Genomic DNA, 19,071 nt, shown 5'->3' on the forward strand with positions numbered 1-19,071 from the left:
AGGTGCAAGAGCTATCATTTCCAATTAAATGATTATAATTGATTATGCCCCATTATAAGAACGTTCATTATCGAAGCGTTTAATTATCCAATTTACGTAATTTATCTCGAAATCTTTCACGAGACCCAGCGCTTTTTTTTGTTTATTTTATTCGAATCTTCCCACCCTCGAACCTAACCTAGCCTAACCTGGTGGACCCGTGAGTAGTACGTGCAAAGGCCGCGACGCGCCGCCAGTTTCCATGACTCGCAGCCGTGTTTACTTCTTGAATCCGGGAACGGATGTGATGTGACAGGCAATCCTCGCGGTGAATGGACGTCGTCGGGCAAGCCGGCACGTTCGCGGCGCGTTTCTCGACGAGATCATGAATTTAGGCGGCGTATGCGCGAGAGCGTTGCCGAGCTCGCGCGAGCGTCGTTACGACGCGACGACGACGGTGGTCGGCGGCGGCAACAGCAGCAGCACCGGGCAGGCGTCGAAACGACAGAAGTGACCGCACGGGGGGCAGAGAGGCCGAGTGGCGATCAGCTGATCGGGCTGCGACGGGACGAGAGAACAGACGGTTGGCCGATCGGGGCTACGGATTGGTATGATAGCGGTAGCGGTGGTGGTGGCGACGACCACGGTGTAGTGGTGAAGTTTCCGGTAGAGGTTGAACGTTGGTCACGTTGGTGCCGAGCGTGTGCGTGCGTGCGACCGTGCGTGCGCGTGTATGCGTGTACAACACACCGAGGAACCGAGCCGTGCGTCGTGGCGTTCGAACGTCCACGATCCTGCGACCTGCGACACTCGTCTGGCGCTATTCGTACGGGTATTCATTTTCCAATTTTCCATTCGTGCGTCCTCGTGCGGCTTTTCCGCTGGCGACAAATACGTGCGAGCGGGGACGGATCCGACGGATTTGTTCCGCCGAGGGAGAGAGAAACGTCCCGTAAGGCACGGCCGGTGGCTCGTTTTGCGTAAAGTAAACAGCATTTCGTGAGGGAGGAGGAAGGCGAAGGTGGTGAAAGAAGAGGAAGAGGAGGAGGCGGAGGCGGAGGAGGAAGCGCGGCGATCGCGACGTGCTCGATCCGCGATCCCGTGCTGCTGCTGCTGCGCGAAGGGGCAGCTCGTTCTCTTCGCTGGTCGCGCTCGGCGACGCTCGCTCTCGTCCACCCACGCCGCGCCGGGCACGGGGAGGCTAGTAAGACGCGCGGCGAGGAGGTCGGAGCGACGACGACGACGACGACGGGGATGCCGATGACGACGACGGCGGCGTCGTCGTCGCGCGGCGACGCGTTCCAGAAGGAGACTCGGCCGCTGGCCATCTACGAGGAGGCGGACGGCCGCGTCCGGTTCCGCGCCGGCAGCCTCCGGCGACGGCGCCGACGGCTGCCGTGGCAGCCGTGCGAGGGTGCCGACGGCGCCGGGACGCCCGCTCCGTCCGAGTGCAGCGCGCTCTCCTACGTGCTCGCGCGACAGATCGACGACAGGGCCGACTACTGCCGGGGCCTGATCAACGCCAGATTCGACAACTCCGAGAACCTCTACAGGAAAGACCTGCTGTCCCATTACGGATGCGTCAACGCGATCGAGTTCTCCAACCAGGGCGATCTGCTTGTGTCCGGTTAGTCCCCCGACGACACGGCTCACAAATTTCCTCTTCCACGCCGCCTCTCCCGAGTCTCGAGAGGAGGAGAGAAAATTGTGCTTTCGTTCTCTTCGATCGACGATTACGTCAACGTGATTGACTCGAAATGATGCTGATAATTTTCTAATAATAGCATTAGAAAACCGCTGCTATTATTATTATTTTTTTTAAATTTGCGTTATGTCAGAATTTACAAGCGCCTCGACCGTTGGTCCGATCTTAATTGGATCAGCTTCGATTTTTCGATCAATCCTGCGACATTAATTATGTCCGCCTTTTCCATTTCTTATGACATGGTTTCTTATGACGTTGATGTCGGGAATATTGATTCTCGCGTTGAAAAAAGCTCGTGCTCCTTTCTTTCGGCTTGAAAGCGAAGGCGTGCATGGTTTTCACGCCACGAAATAGCAGCGCGCCAGAAAGATTTGGAAAATATATTCTAATAATAGATGAGTCACGTGTGAATGGCATGTAACGTCCTATTTTCGCAGGGGGCGACGACAGAAGAGTTCTATTATGGCGAGTGGAGCAGGCGATACAGGGTATGGGCAAGCCCACCGTGATGAAATCGCAACACGTTAGCAATATATTTTGCCTTGGTTACGACAGCAGCAAGACTAAGATATTCTCCGCGGGGAACGACGATCAAGTTATAGTCCACGATTTGCGCACGTAAGGCATCTCTCTTCCGAACGCAACGTGCGGAATGTGTAGCTTTGTTCAAAAACTTTAATGACTTGTAGGGGCGAGTCTCTCAACATCTTCCTGCACGAGAAGCCCGTCTACGGGCTGTCCATTCATCCGCACAATGACGAGGTCTTTGCCAGTGCCTGCGACGACGGGAGAGTCCTCATTTATGATATACGTAGCAACAACGCTATGGAAACTCTGGCACAATACAAAAGCGCCTTCCACTCTGTCATGTTTAATCCCGCGGACCCCAGAATGCTCGCTACTGCCAATGCTAAGGAAGGTGTCAGTATGTGGGACATACGAAAACCTTTGGAGTAAGTATACGAATGTTGCGGTTTTTCGATCAAGTCTAAACGTTGCGTGAAATATTAGAATTGTCCCGATAATATAATACACTGATGTTCATTAATTCACTGGTGTAGACGAGCGCATTTCTAGGTGCGCATAATATGTGAAATGATATAGAGCATGAGATAATGCAAGAAATGCATTTAAGTGATGATTGCAATTTCTAGCACAAAATATGTTCGGTTTCTGATTTCGAGACCCCGAAAAGATTCGCGTAGGAGGTCTAGAAATGACGCGTTCATCTATACTGGTCTGCGTTAATCAGTGTACCGTATATCCGCGATTTTGGAGTTAATCGTCATGTTTCATCCACAGGCCTGTATTGTGTTATGGAAGCCCGCAACAAAGTTGCATGAATGTCAGGTTTAACTCGATGGGTAACCGATTGCTGGCCTTACGAAGAAGACTACCACCGGTTCTTTACGCAGTCGATTCTCCCAAGTACTTATGCGAATTCGATCATCCAGGATATTACAATAGTTGTACCATGAAATCATGCTGTTTCGCCGGCGAGAACGACGAATACGTTCTCTCTGGTAAGTACCTAGTATAAACTTTTTACTCGCTATGTATACCTAAGGCCTGGTTGCACCAACGTCGCATAATATTTAACCTTAGCTTAACTCACTCTTCATCTCTTTCTAAGGAGGCAATTAGAAAGAGATGAAGAGTGAGTTAAGCTAAGGTCAAGAGACACGGTAGTGTTTCGCGTCAAGTTAAATATTACGCGACGTTGGTGCAACCGGACCTAAGAAAAATATTTCAAATGTGTGTATATCTAGATAGATATTTCGGTACAGTCATAGAAAGAAATCGCAATCGACAATCTACATACATTTTACACATTGAATTTGTAGGTTCGGATGACTTTAATTTGTACATGTGGAAAATTCCTCTTATGAAAGACAAAGAATGGGTGGAAACCGCCCACATGGTGTTGCGCGGTCACAGATCGATCGTCAACCAAGTTCGATACAATCAAGCGAGCTGCATCTTCGCGTCGTCCGGCGTGGAGAAGATCATCAAGATCTGGAGTCCGTTTCCGCTAGGAACTGGATGTTTGGGAGGATTGAAGGTTAACTGCTTATATGATAGTTCTTTACGAATGTCCGTTATGGTTTGGCCGTTGTTTGCCATCGTTTCCTTTGTATTCTTTCAGAGAGACGCCGGCAAGCGGGAGAGACAGCGCCGAGTATTCACGCACGACGAATATATAGGGCTAGTTCTACGTAGCGGACAGTTTATGACGCATGATTACAGCCACCAGTCAACCAAGGAAGACCCGCGAATGATGGCCTTTTTCGATTCCCTCGTGCAGCGCGAAATTGAAGGATGGAGTTCCGAGGATGTGCCAACACCACATACCCCTAGCGACTCTGAAATAAACCCGGCAACGGGCGAGCCGTATAGCGCGTCAGAAGGCGATGGTATAGAAGAGAATTTACTGTATTTAGAAAAAAAAACAGCATGATTTGTGTGAACCGAGATAAGAAGCGTTAAGCTGCTAAATATGGTTATCGTCATAAAATCGAATATAAGAAATCTTAATTTTTATAAATTCTGTTTTTTTCTGTTTGACCAATTATTATTAATATCATTTCGGTGATGTAAAGATGTATATCGTATTTTTATGTTGTGATGTGTAAACGTTTTTATTTTGTATTATTTTAAAAGATTAATTTTTGCACAATTTCGATTATCTTTTACAGATACAATAGGATAATGTAATATATCGTTATTGTTCATCGTAGATACTACGGCATCGGAAGGTGGTGTTGCTCCTGAAAGGCCGTTAGAGTCGCCGAATCGTATAACTCGGCTTATCGCGAATCGCAGAGAGAAACTCATGCGAATGGCCGCGATGGAGCGATCCGCTTCGGATTCCGGTAGTGAGGGGGACAATGCTCACTCGAGACGTAGATCCAAATCGAAGTCGAAATCGAAGAGCGTCAAGAGGAAACACACCAGACTCTCCGGCAGGAGAAGATTATCCGCTAGACGGAAGTGTACTGTGTTAAAAGTCAATAGTGATTCGGACAGTGACGACGAGCGACCGGTTGACGCGGCTCAACCCAGTACTAGTTCCGGGGTGATTTTCCGACGATCGCGATACGTCACCAGCGCGATCGAGAAAGACGACAAGAGCTCGAGTTACAGCAGCAGCAGTAGTTGCGTTTACGAGGACATTGTCGCTATCAGTAAACGAAAACATTCTAAAACTGATTCGGACACGTCCGCGAAGGCGCACAAACGGAAGCATCGAAAGTGCAAAAATAGTTCTCGACACGACGGTTCCGGTAAGAACCAAAGTAAACGACAGAAGCTCGATGATGACTCGGAGGAGGAGGAAAGAACCGCTGGCCCGAGGAATTATATGAACGGTAACTCTAGTAAGGACCATCGCGAGGACGGACCGTCGACGCCGAGCGGCAAATCGCTTCAAGTTCCTTGCACCCCTGACAGCGGTATCAAATCGGGGATCTCATCTACGGGCGGGAAAAACAGCGAACAGACGCGTAAGGAGCGAAGCGACAGAGACGCGGACGATAGCTCCGACGAGCAGAAACTGAAACGTTTAGAGTGTTTCCGGAAAAAAGTGGAGGAGCTGGCGAGGAGGAGCTATCGTAATCGATCCGCGTCCCAGGCTCAAACAGTTTCGACCACGAGTGATTCTTCCGATTAAGCGCTCATGTTTTACTCATCGAAATCCCCGCCCTCCCCGATGCGCCCTACTCCGATCTCCCATATCCTTTCCATTTGTACATAATGTAATCTGTGATTCCTTGAAGTATATTTTTATAACACTAAGTTGATCACGCGCGAACATGCGGTCGATTTCTTTTTTTAAATCATGTTTTAGACCTTGCTCGTCCGTCTTTAATCCTATCTCGTAAATGTATCGTGCTTTCCTTCTTGCAGTTTTTCAACAAAAATTTTCTTTAACTCCTACTGATATATTGCCGATTTCTTTCGCGATATTTCATAAATCAAATCACTGATTAGACAAACGAAAATTACAATGTTTGATACCAACCCTACGCATCTATCGTCCCGCGTAATGCCATTGTGACTGTCAGTGCTTGGTAATTCTCAGCCAGTCTGATCATTATTGTGAGATGAACGTTTTTTGCGGATCTGGCCATGTAAATCGCATATAATCGAGACAGAACTGCGGCGAAACAGAAACTACTGTAGACACGAATTAACACATCCGCATTAACTTGAAGTATTTGCGGCAACTCGGCTAATGTGTATTGTTGACATGGTTTGTGCGGTGGAAAGTAATTAAAAGTAATAAATTGGTATACATTTTTTTCTTATGTGTTGAACTTTGAAGAATTATTGTAACTATATTACATTATTTAATCTTGCATTTATATACAATCTTTATTAACTGATTACGAATAAACGAGAAGAAAAAAAAAACGTAGCAAACCTTGCGTGAGAGATTTATTATTCTGCAATTATGTCTCGTCTACAATTGTAAAACAGGTTCCTTCCGTTTCCACTTCTCAGAGTTGCATATAGATAAACGTTGACTAATGTAAGTGATGTGTCATTGTGGTGTGTAAGCACCACATCCGCCGGTAGAATAACTTCGTTTCCTCAGTTTTCTTACAGATACGGCGACTCGAACACGTGAAACCTTCGAAGACATTGTCCAAGATGCTTCGGACACGTGCGAGTTTAACGCATTTTCGCGTACAGATTCTAATTTTCGTTCTGGCAATCCTGCAACACAATCCGTTGGCGTACAATATTAATTCACTCGACGCCGAGATATTTAGGGATCCTATGCACGAGTCGGGTGCACGTGAAAGTTACTTTGGATTCTCGGTAGCTCTGTACGTGGGTGCGAACGAAACTTTATTACTCGTCGGAGCCCCACGAGCGAATTCCAGCGCACTGCCGAACGTGATGGAGCCGGGAACGGTCTTCAAGTGCGCGATGAATGGTGTATGCAAAGAGTGGGTGGTGGATAAAACTGGAAACGGTCGCGTGTCCTCGCATCCTCCTGAAAAATTCGTTAATCAGATAAAGGATAATGCTTGGATCGGTGCTACCATTGCCGTGCAGAACAAAACGGAGGCCAGAGTTGTAGTGCGTTATTGTTTATTTATTGCATCATCAGTCATTAATGTTGGATACTTGAAATTTCTACTTTAGATTCAAGTTAGAAGTTAACGTTGATTTTTTCGTAAATATTTGACATGAGGCTTAATCATTTGGAACATATTTAGATAGAATATTAAAAAAAACCTGTATTTCTCTCTCTTTTTCTCTGATTAAATTTGTAGAATTTAGATGAAAATAAAGATAAGAGAATACTTTCTATTACAAATGTTCTATCGGCTTAGAATATTGTATCTGATATTAAAAATTACAAAACTCTTAGTTTTTACTTTCTGAAGACTTGAAACTATAAAAACAATATAATAGTCGCTCTTTACTTATTTTCTTGTAAAAGAAATCGAATTTCAATTATGCAGTCTGTAAGAAATCTGAATGAAGAAGAATGCTATAGGTCGAAAACTATATACTTGCTAAAGAGACACATAAGTACTTCTTCATTGTTCAATAAGCGGCTCTATTGATAACAGGTTTGCGGACCGCGATGGATAAATAATATTATAAAGGACAACTGGCTGAATTGGAACATGAACGGTATTTGCTACACGACACTGGCTAGAAATGCTGGTGCATTTAAGAGAGAAGCGGAGGAGCGTTTGTTACCACTTTCGAACCCTGCAGATGACATCACATCCAAGAACAAAATAAACATTTATAATTACGCGATGGGACAAACCGGCTTCTCTCTGCACATGAACTCGCGACATGAAGTAAATATTGTAATGGGCAGTCCAGGTGTATACAATTGGAAAGGCGACGCGATATTAACGTCGATGAACGATTCATTTTCGCGCACGGTAATTCCCTCGCTCGCTAGAGAGCAACGGGTTCATAGTTACAATTATTTCGGTAAAGAAATATTTCCTACTGCCACTTTTCTATCAAGGTAAACGTAGCAATGGACGAACATACGCAAGTCACGGACCTTAAAGTAGAAATATTCTTTTTTTGTCGCTATAAATCGTTTTATTATTAAGGTTTTAAAGCGAGATAGACAAAACTTACGAATCACTATTCCTATGTAACAAAAATATTTAGTTTACTATGAAAATGATAGATTATGAAGGCATTCGGAAAGTCGAATCTTTTATCTCTCCCTGACACCTTGGAAAGCCTCATATCTTAAATGTCCGACCATTGGTACGTTTCCTGTATCTATCTCAGATCAATGTATATATGTATATCCACGGTAATTTTCAGGATACGCTATCACGTCGGGTACTTACTTCAATGAGCAAGACGTTTGGTATGCTTCCAGTGTGCCACACGCCAACTTGTACGGAAAAGTCCTCGTATTTACCTTTCCTCCTAAAACCAATCAGCGTATGTTTATTAAAACATTAGTGTACGGTAAACAATACGGTGAATACTTCGGTGCCGCACTAACGTCATGCGACGTTAACAATGACGGTAGACAGGAGTTAATCGTCGGTGCACCGCAATGGTCCAGGGACATGGACGAAGGTCTTATCTACATCTTTACAGCGCGACACAACGTATGTTATTTATGTATGGATCTATGGATCTAACGAGAATAATTTTGTCCAAGTTTATATTCGACTTTTCATCAGCATAGATTTAAACTTTTAACGTTACAATTATGACCATTTCTATCAGTGGATATTAACTTTAAATCCTTAGAATTGAAAACTGAAAGAACATTCAGCCTTCTAAAAGTTATATTCTGTACAAAAAACAGAGCGATTTTGAAGAACTGCAGACGATCGAAGGCGAGATCGTCGGAGGTAGATTCGGGTCTACCGTGATGTGTCTAGGTGACATCGATTACGATGGATACGGCGACATCGCCGTGGGTGCACCCTACGAGGAAGAGAGTGGCGGTGCGGTGTACATATTCAACGGGAATAGAGACGGCGTTTCCCGGAAATATAGTCAGAGACTGATCGGCTCGCGATTTTCGCCGACGATGCGGGGGTTCGGTATCTCCATCTCGGAACCCCGAGACGTGAACCGCGACAATCATTCCGACGTCGCTGTGGGTGCCTATCTGTCCGGCGAGGTGGTCCTGCTGAGATCCGTGCCAGTTGTCACAGTGAACGTAACATTGATGTACCCGCAAAAGATCAAATTGTTGAGAAACACAACGTCCTTCGAGGTCGACGTCTGGATGTCTTACGATGGCATATACGTACCGGAGTATCTGCGTAAGCGGCCGACGTATATATAACTTTTTATCTTACATTTATTGATTTATAAGTTATTGTGATTTTTTTTTAATTATCGTACGCTTCTCCGTATCAGTGCTAAATTTGTCTTGTCTGTCATATCAGAAGTCGCCATAGTCCTGAAGATCGACCCGTTGCACGGCAGGGCCAGGTATCGGACGCAAAAAAGTAACGACGGACTACAGACTTACAGATTGCGTTACAAGCTGTTTAAAGCTATGATTACAAGTAATCTGCTTGAGATACATTTAACGGTGCATACATTTTTATGTCTTCTAATATTGATGATTTTTTAGCATGTTATTAATTCTCATTTTTGTGCGTTTTAGGAGAAAATTAAAAATGTAATAGACCCGCTTGAGATATCGGTGTCGATGCAGCTGGAAGATGATCTTCGCGCGAGAAACGAAAGCTCGTGCGCATCTTGCGTCGTGATAAACAAGCTCCGCTCGAAGACTGAGGATCTCCTAAAGCTGCCGTTCGCCGTGGACTGTGGCGAGGACGATGTATGCGTGTCTGATCTCAGCGTGACGTTGTCCACTGACTTAACTCCGGGCAACAGGTACATCATCGGCTCTACGCCGATAATCATTCTGCGTGTCGATACTTACAATCGTGGCGAACCGGCGTACCAGACCAGAGTGCGTATCTTCACCGAGGGCTTAACGTTAAAGAGTATCCCGCCCGACTGTACGGAGGATCTTCGCACGAGCAGCGCGCTGGATGTGATCTGTGACATCGGCAATCCTCTTAGAACAAATGTACGACGATCTCCACAAGTCATGTGGGAGTACTTTACTGATGAATAAAAGATGAATCACCTCGTTATTTTTCAGGAAACATTAATGTTGCAACTGGACATGAGCATGGTGAGATATGATGTTAAAGAGGTGGAAATACAAGCGAATATCACTACTCAAAGCGACGAGACAAATTGGAATGACAATAATTCCACTATCACTATATACTTTGACGTGGACATCGACATAGCGATCGCCGGGTTGGTACATACTCAGATGAGAATATTAATTTTAAAGATGTTGCGATGCTATTTTCATCACTGTTTCCATTAGGAAAGCAAAGGAGAACTTGTACTCGTACCTACGTGAGAACGAGAAGGAATCATTAAACGATATTAGATTTCAACACTTCTACGAGGTGCAGAAATTCGGCGCCAGTCCTATCGAGGAGGCAATATTGACCGTGAAAATTCCAATGCACTTCCGCCGACACGGTGCCGAGGATATAGCGGTCGTCAATATCAACGATACCATAGGCATAATGGACGGACATCAATTTTATTGCAGCTACTCGAATCAAACTGAAGTACCTGCCGCGCTTAACAAGATCGTATCGACGGATGATGTAATCGTGATGAACTCGTCGAACATCGCGAGCAAGAACACGCACGCGAAATTTAGCATAGAGGAAGACACGCCGATGAACGTGCCGTCTGAAAACAGAACGCTCTTTATTAATTGCACAAGTAACGAGATCGAATGTGTACAAATCACTTGTAGACTGGGTCCATTCTTAAGTTCTCTGTCTGTCGCGAAATTTTTGGTGACGTTGGATCTGCAATTGTCGAGGTTTTCCGGTAAATATAATATTGCCGAACAATATAGGACCTACGTAAGAAAAAAATACATCTTGAATGTTCTCTGATTACAGCTGATATGCTGAAGCAAAAAGACATCATATTTTACGTGACTGAAGGTAGCGTTACCATAACGCAACCTGACAATGTTTCTCAAAGGAAAGGTCATAAACCGGATGTCACGCTGGTTGCAACAACGTTTCTAGGGTCGCCAGTAGCTCAACAAGTAGCAATATGGATAATAGCACTGTCAATTATCCTAGGTGTCGCATTGCTGATATTATTAATATTAGGTTTAATAAAGATCGGATTTTTCAACAGAAAGAAGAAGTTGGAACTCGAGGCGTTGATAGCCGAGACTGACGTATGTTTAACATTCTCGCCAAACTTCGTAAATGAAAATTCTAATTCTTTATGATTATTATTTAGTTACTTTATTAAACAGTAATTTGCGTTTCAGAAAAAGTATAATGTGGTACTGGAAACAACATCTTCGACAGAAGCTCTTGAGCACGACTGAATATACACACAAATAAAATTTTTAGAGTAAGATTTAATTAATTTTTAATGTATTTTTTATTTATGATGCATATTTTTTTCATTTACTATGTATATCTCCTTAAGGCCAGTTTTATAAAATAATAAAACGTTTTCATACAAATATAACCACCAAAAATATTTACTTTGTTGTTATAACTGTTAATTGGATCACGAAAGATTTAGTGCCAAGTGATGTGTCTTTGATTTCTCTCCATTGCTGTTTAAGATGTGGAATCTTTAAAATCTTAAAAAAGCAGTCTTAGAACGAGTTTAATTTTACTTAATGCGAAATTAACTCGTATCATATGAGACTCACGTACGATATTGAGAGATACTTGTTCGCATTTGTATCTGATTTTGCAAATCCAATTTCAAAAATTTGTTAACAGATGTATCGAGAGACGACCGAAAGCATAGCATATTTCAACAAGATTTAAAGTAGTGAGTAAACGACATGTCATTTTCGAAGTTGTAGATTGATGAACTCTAATCTTAACTAACGTGACATCATTGCAGTATTCACGTTACCGCAAAATATTTCCGGTTAAAAGACTTTAAATTTCGTACAGACAGTATACATTAAATTTGACCATGTGAAACCTTCGAAAGCATTGGCGAAAATGTTAAAATGCGTATATGCGAGTTTAACGGCGCGGACTTTAATTTTCGTTCTAGTAATCGTGCGATACAATCCGTCGGCGTATAACATTGATTCGCTTAGCGCCAAAGTATTTCATGATCCTGTGTCTGTATCGGATAAACGAGGAAATTTGGATTTTTGGTAACTTTGGATGTGGATGAGCCTTTATTACTCGTTGGAACTCCAGCGAACTGCAATTTGTGACGGAACCAGGAACTTTTTCCAATGTACAGAAAGTAACGATGGATCATACAGGTGATCTCATACGTTGTCTAAGATGTCTCTGATGAAAATTGCATCTGAAATATACCTCAAGGTATATTTCATAAATACCTCAAGGTATTTTTATATCTGCTCGTGATCTTTTTTACTGTATCACATTTATACTTTTACGTATTTCAGAAGAATAGTCAAAACATGATAAGCTCACTCAAAATATTGGTATCTCTGTAGTTAAATAATGCGAAAAACAAAAACCATTTGCACATTTTGCGTTATAAACAAAATCCATTCGAAAACAAGAATGTTATATAAGTGCTATTCATAATTGACTTCATCTTATTATCATCTTCACTTTGAAGATGATATATTACGTGCGTCGGATCTCGACGTTGTCCACTGATTTGAGTTCTAATAATAGGTATGTTATCGGTTCTACGCTGATAATTATGCTGGATATCGATATTTACAATTGCGGCAAATCGGCATACCAGGCCAAAGTGCGCTTCATCGAAGTCTTAATGTTAGCGAGTATCCCGTCCGAATGTATGGAAGATTCTCGTATAAACAGTACGTTGGACATTGGACGTGATCTGCGACGTTGGCGACCCTCTTAAAACGAATATACGACAATCTTCCACATGCGTGGGTAGACTCTAATGATGAACAAAGGATGAATCACTTTGTTGTCTTTCAGAAAATGCTAACGCTGCAACTGGACATGAACACGGTGAGGAACGATGTTAAAGAAATAAAATTACAGGCACATATCAGCACTCAGAGCAACGAAGTTAGATGACAATACATGTCATCACTATGTATTTCGATGTGAATAGTGACTTGACGATCACTGGGTGGGTACATTTCGGTGTGAATATAATTTATCAGACTATACAATATTCTATATTAATTACTATATATTTATTCATCAGAAAAGCACAGGAGAGTCTGTATTCGTACTTACACGCGAACAAGGAGAGAACGCTGAACGGTATTAGGTTTCAACACTTCTACAACGTGCATTTCAGGGTCAGTCCTGTCGAAAGACAGAAAGCCGTGTTGACTGTAATAATTCCGACGCACATCTGGCTACCCGAAAAATGAGATAATATTATGTTGGATGGAAGCTCTTGATTTGAATATACAAAAACAGGAATGAGAATGTAACTTAATATATTCTATTGTGCTTTATATGTGCGATGTGTATATTTATTTTTTAATATAAATAATAAATATATATATATGTTGTATATAATAATTGTGCATTATTTGTAATTCAAATGTATACATAAAAGGCATATATTATAAATCTATATAAATGTATCTTTATCTTGCTAAGGCCACTCTTATAAAATAATAAAATTTTTATAAAAATATAATCTTAAAATATTAACTTCTTAGCTATATCTATGACTACGTTTACACGGCTCGATTTACGCCGAAGTTATAACATCGATGTTATAACTACTGACGTTAAATGCCGTGTAAACGCTCTTTTATTACGAAGTTATTACATCGATGTAGTAACTTTCGTCGTAAAAGAGCGTTTACACGGCATTTAACGTCAGTAGTTATTATAACATCGATGTTATAACTTCGGCGTAAATTGGGCCGTGTAAACGTAATCGATATAGCTGTTCATCAATCAATCGGACTATTTCACGGAAGGGATAGTTTTGTAAAGAACGGTGTGTATTTGACTTCTATCTTGATTCCTATCTAAAATTCACAATCTTTAAAATCTTTAAAAGCAATTTTGGAACGAGCTTAGTTCTATTTAATATCATTCGTTCGAGAAGAATTCATGACGTATGAGATTCATATATGAGAATAATATTCTCGCATTTGTATTTAATGCAGCTGCCAATATGACTAAAAATCCACTGGCGTTAAAAGACGAACGAATATATCATACAGCATATTTTGATAAACGAGATTCGTGATGATACGTAGATTACGTTTCCAACCAAAAAGAGAGCATAAGATCGTCACTATAAGTGTACTTGCAGACCGAAGTTTTCCGCATCATCGAAGCGTTTAATCGTCCAGTCCGAGTCCCTTCGAAATTTCGTCTGCAGTTAATTTGTGTCCGCCGGAAGACGGTGGGGTTTCCGGACGCGGAGTTGGCTTCGGTGCCGGCGGTGGTGGAGGTTCATAACTCGGAGGCGCCGGTCCGGAACGATATTCGTCATGAGATTTCTGCATAGAAATAATTCAGTATCGTTTAAAAATATCACCAAATTTTCTTTCACATTTCTTAATTATATACATCGCTGAAATCGAAAATGTATCAAAATAAATTATTTACATCTTTTCCACGTTTGCTCAGACCGTCTAGAGCTGAACTGAACAAGGCAGATCCTATTCCCGACAGCAGATCTGACCCGCCAGAATTTTGACCACCGGATGTCGGATAACCACTCGATGGTTGATATCCACCGTATCCTCCTGAAGGTTGATATGCTGGTTGTTGATGACCTCCACCACCGCCGAAAACACCGCCGAGTAAAGATCCTAACGTTCCGCTCAGACCATCACCGGCGGGAGGCTGATTTGGATGATAGGCAGGCTGTTGGGATCCTCCACCGCCTAGTATCATCAATAAAAAAAACAACATAAAATAGATGTAAATTGTGTTAAATTGCTTGTATCTTGTGAATACAGTATCGAGAATGTATCTGAGATACAGATAATCATCTATTTATCTCATCTGAGAAATATTCCCATCCTTGGCAATTCCAATGCGATGATGTCACTCGGCCAGTCACGCCAGCGCTTGATTACAGATTTTGTGATTTATAAGACTTCTGAATCACGACACATAGCAATTTATAAGAATTACCGAAGAATACTATTCGTTTAAAAGCAAGCATTTCGCAAGTCACAGATATTTAAATTCACGTGTAACTCGCAAAGAAATCTCAAGATATACATCCCCGATCATATTACATATATAACATTTTTGAAATTCAAGTTATAAATATGTACCATACCCAATGCTCCAAAAATAGAACCCAATACATCGCTGCCGCCCGATCGCTGCTGGTCGGGGTAGCCTTGTTGTGCGTGTGTGTTGCTGTGTATGGCGTTACTCGCCAGGCTGCTAGCTAAGGCCATCCCAAGAGACCCAGCTAAACTTCCAAAACCACCCTCGCTTTCCGTTTTCGACTTGGAAGCATCTGACTTTTCATGATCCTTTTCGTCGCTCTCTTCCTTCTTTTTCTATAAATAGTGACATGTGTGCATTTAAGTAATACATAATATTGTAAATGTAACGATGACTTTGAATATATCTTCACATTTATCGCGTGCATAGCTGCCGCTACGCCTCCAGCTGCCACTAATCCACCCAGTGCTAATCCAACTTTGTCCAGACAATCTCCAAAGATGCCCTCTTCCTCTGCTTTCTCACGATCAGGCTGATATCCATAGGCTCTTGGTGGATTATAACCACCAGGGCCGCCATAGGTATTGGGAGGGCCGTGACCGGGTGGAGGAGGTCCATATCCACCCTGAGGTGGGATTGTTGGATATAAACCACCTGGTGCTAGTTTTAAAAAATGTTCTCAATACTTCATATAATATTAATATATATTAACTGTAGTTAGAATAGAAATATTATTCCTTACGTGGTGGTCCAAAGTTGGCAGTTTGTACATCATCTAGTGTTGTAGCAGGGGGTTTCGATGGGTCGACCGATACTTGTTCATATGCGATGGAGTGTATCTCGACATCGCCATCGATAACCAGATGAGTAACTTTTATGAACGGCAACCGATGAGCGAATTCCGTAAAGTGCCTGCCGTTGATAGCGATCTTGTAGCAGTGATAGTCGCACAGAATCAATATCTCGAATTCCTGGCCTGGCTGAATCACCAATGGGCCGGCGTTTTCCTCCATGCCCCAGTTCATCGACTCTATATGGTTTCTGGTAATAAAGCCTTCGGGGAAGCGTGGGGATAAATGAATAGCTATGTCATCTCTTGGATTTAACGTCGGTCCGAGCTGATAATTGATGGCAAATCGCACAGCCTGAGGCGGCACCTTGCCTTGTATCTTCACCATTGTACCCGCTCTCAGACCTCCTTCTACTCTTCCCACATACGGGATTTCCTGTTGCAAAATATAATTGTAAGAAAATGGCGAGCAATAAAGAAAACAGATAAATAATTGTCTAAAAATAAAACAAAACGGAACCTCAAAATTTGCATAATTCTCAGCATTAATCGGAGCACAATTTTCTTAATAACAATTTTTAAATTAGAAAACCACATTTAATAGTCATTCCAAATAATATATATATTTTGACAACTTAAAATGACATATATTATCAATATAACTCATAATTACTACGATTGGAGTCACGCTAAGGATTTAACGATCGATCAAGTAACGGTATCCGACCATCCGTGGCCTCCTAAGACGCAAAAGCATCGGCAATGCGGACACTTTGCGGAGATCAATGAAAATGCCATTAAAGCGTAACTTACCGGATTAAGCACCGGAGAGCTGGCCATTCTCGCGATCGCTCCGACAATCTAGTTTCGATTTCGATGAAGAGGACGAACGCCCCGCACCCGTGATGACACAGTTACAACGCGAAGACGGCCGGCGCCTTTCCGTTTCCCGTTTGACGGAGCGTTTCCAGCGCAGATCAGCACTTCTATTTACAGTGCTGACGTTTTCCCCCCGGAGCGCACAAGTACGCCGCGTGGCATGCACTGTAGCGCGACACGGCTCGTGTAAAATCATTCTATCTTTCTTTTTTGGCAATGAGTAACAAAGATAAAACGATACTTGTGTCGCTCGCTGGAAAGCTCCCGTAATCTATCGCGCATTCTCGTGTCGTCATCGTCACGTCCGCGAGCGCGCGAAATCCGAATCGAGCCGCGCGATTGGACGCGCAACGCGCGCCCGCCGATCCCGACGGAAAGAACGGATAGCACGTGCATCGCCGCCAATCAGCGAGCGTGCACCTGTTGATGACGTCATGCGCGACACTCGGGGCGCGAGCATGCCGTTCCTCCCCTCTCTGTCATTCTCGACTCCGGCTTATCACGCGTCGAGAGTTCTCGAGAGGGTATTTTTGGCAATTTTGCAGAATAGATAAAACACGAGATAAGAGTTGCTGCGACTATACAACCGATACTATTACGTTTACGCGAGCGTTACTTCTGTAGTAACTTACGATAATTCCTTCGCGTTAACGGGATTTTGTAGTAACTTACGATAAAATTTACTCCGCGTAAACGAGTGAATTATCGTAAGTTACTACAGAAGTAACACTCGCGTAAACGTACAGTATGAGTAATATTTGGAGAACAAGCAACAGAAAATGTTTTATAATTTTATTGCGCAATTTAAAAGTTATATGACATCAAATGGATAAATTATAACATTTTAATACAACGAAGATAAAATAAAGATAATGCATGATATAATGAATGATATATAGTTTACAAAAATGACTTTCTGCATATTTCACGCGGTTTGTAATAATGTGTATAAATTATACCTTATTACTTACTTATCTAATATATAATAATTTTAATTTCATAGAAAGCAGAAAAATATTTTACTGTTATGCATGAACAAAATTTGATACAGAAAAATATTGTGATGCTAAAAGAGAGAGAAGAGAAAGAATTAAAAGCTAACTTCTCTTTGAAGAAATGAAGAAATACATAACAAACCAAAACTATTATTGTATTATTTCTTTTTATATCTTAGAAGCATTTTATACCCTTTCTGACAAGTTTTTTGTCGATTGGTTCTAGTAAAGGATATAGTCATACATAACCCCATAATTTTGAATCTCACCGAAGAAATCATTCATATTTTTGTGACAACCACTTAATTACAAGTAGTTCTTTGTTCCCAAGTAAGAGTCTAATAGTAACAACAGTTGCATTTATATCTAACCTGCTTCAATGTCGCTTGAATCAGTGCTCGTTGAAGAAAACGAACTACTGCTGGAGTCACTATCGCTGCTACTACTTCTTGATGCTGACAATCGCGAAGGTCCACTGGCATCACCAGTTCCAGCTACATCAACCGACTTACTACTGTCTTCTGTAAAAAGTGCATACAATTTTGTTATACTCTAATTTCATATACACGAGTATATCCCTTGATACATTTAGAAAATACAAAACTCTATAAAAAAAATTAATCAGATGCTAACCTTTCTTGGCAGTAGTCTTGACATTGCCAACAACTGCGTCGTTACATCTTGTAATCTCTTTTCCAATTCTTGTTTCTTTTCTGCCATTTGTTCATCCTTGGACTTACCACTGACTTTTTTGTCTGTTAACACATGATAAAATAATATATAAATATATAAGAAATTTATTGTCATAAGTATGTGCGTGTATACGCGCGTACATGTGTATAAATTGTATAATAATTTGTATATAAGATGTTATCTTTTTAGAAATATTAGAATTTTAATATAACTTAATAATATTATAATTGAAATACACACATTATGCGTAATTTAATCATACATGCATGACAATATATTGCTATTGGGAAAATGGCAGTTAAATTTTATAAACTCAAAATAAAATTAAGCTCATAGTAAAGCTTACGTGGCTTCTTTTTGAGGCATGACGCAACATAGCTTTCCAGTTCTCTAAGCGTTGATGGCTTCAGTGTCTCAAAATCAATTTCGATTTCATCTGGGTCTGAATCTCTCAGTGAAGGCTCTCGAGACTGTATTACAATGTGTACAACACGACCTAATTTATCACCTAAAGACAAAAACAAAAAAAAATTAAATAACTAATTAAAGAATTAATTAACTAAAATAGACTGATATACACTTTTAATTGTTTTTGTTTTTCGCATTTATAATTACAAACATACGAAACAATTTAGAATGAATATTCTATAGATAGAATTATATAATGTGAACAGTAAAAAAAAAGTTCAAAAAAAAATATCAAACATATCACACAATAACAATAATCATTTTGCAAACATTTGGAGAATAACTATTTTACACTATTTATTGTAATATTGTAGCTAGTCTACCAGCATGATTGTCTACTAATAAATAATTTCTATCTGAAAGATTTTCATATAG

The 19,071-nt window shown here is 41.5% G+C and overlaps 4 protein-coding genes across 5 annotated transcripts in view; 2 read left to right on the top strand and 2 right to left on the bottom strand.

The window, feature by feature from the left end:
• Window positions 1-1,207: 1,207 nt before the first annotated feature.
• On the top strand, window positions 1,208-6,068 carry LOC112468312 (DDB1- and CUL4-associated factor 5). The gene is made up of 7 exons (XM_025037433.1): window positions 1,208-1,606; window positions 2,122-2,302; window positions 2,374-2,637; window positions 2,987-3,207; window positions 3,529-3,746; window positions 3,831-4,098; window positions 4,423-6,068. The coding sequence occupies exons 1-7, from the start codon at window positions 1,234-1,236 to the stop codon at window positions 5,352-5,354; spliced, it is 2,457 nt and encodes an 818-aa protein (XP_024893201.1). The 5' UTR covers window positions 1,208-1,233; the 3' UTR covers window positions 5,355-6,068.
• A 70-nt stretch (window positions 6,069-6,138) lies between these two features.
• LOC112468311 (integrin alpha-9-like) lies at window positions 6,139-11,560 on the top strand. The gene is made up of 10 exons (XM_025037432.1): window positions 6,139-6,772; window positions 7,273-7,651; window positions 8,003-8,298; window positions 8,502-8,967; window positions 9,094-9,242; window positions 9,318-9,749; window positions 9,825-9,988; window positions 10,062-10,585; window positions 10,660-10,949; window positions 11,046-11,560. The coding sequence occupies exons 1-10, from the start codon at window positions 6,338-6,340 to the stop codon at window positions 11,103-11,105; spliced, it is 3,195 nt and encodes a 1,064-aa protein (XP_024893200.1). The 5' UTR covers window positions 6,139-6,337; the 3' UTR covers window positions 11,106-11,560.
• Window positions 11,561-13,229: 1,669 nt separating this feature from the next.
• On the bottom strand, window positions 13,230-16,676 carry LOC112468313 (collagen alpha-2(I) chain-like). The gene is made up of 6 exons (XM_025037434.1): window positions 16,475-16,676; window positions 15,614-16,097; window positions 15,284-15,531; window positions 14,978-15,206; window positions 14,293-14,573; window positions 13,230-14,183 (listed from the first exon to the last, which is right to left on the bottom strand). Exons 1-6 carry the CDS (start codon window positions 16,499-16,501, stop codon window positions 14,022-14,024), a joined length of 1,431 nt encoding a protein of 476 aa, XP_024893202.1. The 5' UTR covers window positions 16,502-16,676; the 3' UTR covers window positions 13,230-14,021.
• Window positions 16,677-17,651: 975 nt separating this feature from the next.
• LOC112468314 (bromodomain-containing protein 2-like) overlaps window positions 17,652-19,071 on the bottom strand; it is a 3,998-nt gene continuing 2,578 nt past the window's right edge. For both annotated transcript variants that reach the window (XM_025037435.1, XM_025037436.1), the window contains exons 3-5: window positions 18,575-18,736; window positions 18,169-18,290; window positions 17,652-18,056 (exon numbers count right to left, since the gene is read on the bottom strand). In XM_025037435.1, coding sequence (XP_024893203.1) covers window positions 18,030-18,056; window positions 18,169-18,290; window positions 18,575-18,736 — 311 coding nt within the window. In that variant the 3' untranslated portion in view covers window positions 17,652-18,029. The remainder of the gene's footprint in view (window positions 18,057-18,168; window positions 18,291-18,574; window positions 18,737-19,071) is intronic.

This window comes from Temnothorax curvispinosus, unplaced genomic scaffold, assembly GCF_003070985.1.
Source record: "Temnothorax curvispinosus isolate PA1 unplaced genomic scaffold, ASM307098v1 QBEX01018283.1, whole genome shotgun sequence".
Taxonomy (NCBI): Eukaryota; Metazoa; Arthropoda; class Insecta; order Hymenoptera; family Formicidae; genus Temnothorax; species Temnothorax curvispinosus.

What these genes read in the sequence shown, in the direction of transcription:
- LOC112468312 (XM_025037433.1), top strand. Translation starts at nt 1,234, where the DNA reads ATGCCGATGACGACGACGGCGGCGTCGTCGTCGCGCGGCGACGCGTTC. An exon ending in CGACGAATACGTTCTCTCTG is followed by an intron (nt 3,208 to 3,528) that starts GTAAGTACCTAG and finishes TTGAATTTGTAG; the next exon opens with GTTCGGATGACTTTAATTTG. An exon ending in GATGTTTGGGAGGATTGAAG is followed by an intron (nt 3,747 to 3,830) that starts GTTAACTGCTTA and finishes GTATTCTTTCAG; the next exon opens with AGAGACGCCGGCAAGCGGGA.
- LOC112468311 (XM_025037432.1), top strand. Translation starts at nt 6,338, where the DNA reads ATGCTTCGGACACGTGCGAGTTTAACGCATTTTCGCGTACAGATTCTA. An exon ending in TGCTTGAGATACATTTAACG is followed by an intron (nt 9,243 to 9,317) that starts GTGCATACATTT and finishes TGTGCGTTTTAG; the next exon opens with GAGAAAATTAAAAATGTAAT. An exon ending in GCAATCCTCTTAGAACAAAT is followed by an intron (nt 9,750 to 9,824) that starts GTACGACGATCT and finishes GTTATTTTTCAG; the next exon opens with GAAACATTAATGTTGCAACT.
- LOC112468313 (XM_025037434.1), bottom strand. Translation starts at nt 16,501, where the DNA reads ATGGCCAGCTCTCCGGTGCTTAATCCG. An exon ending in TGCCAACTTTGGACCACCAC is followed by an intron (nt 15,532 to 15,613) that starts GTAAGGAATAAT and finishes TTTTAAAACTAG; the next exon opens with CACCAGGTGGTTTATATCCA. An exon ending in CAGCTATGCACGCGATAAAT is followed by an intron (nt 15,207 to 15,283) that starts GTGAAGATATAT and finishes CACTATTTATAG; the next exon opens with AAAAAGAAGGAAGAGAGCGA.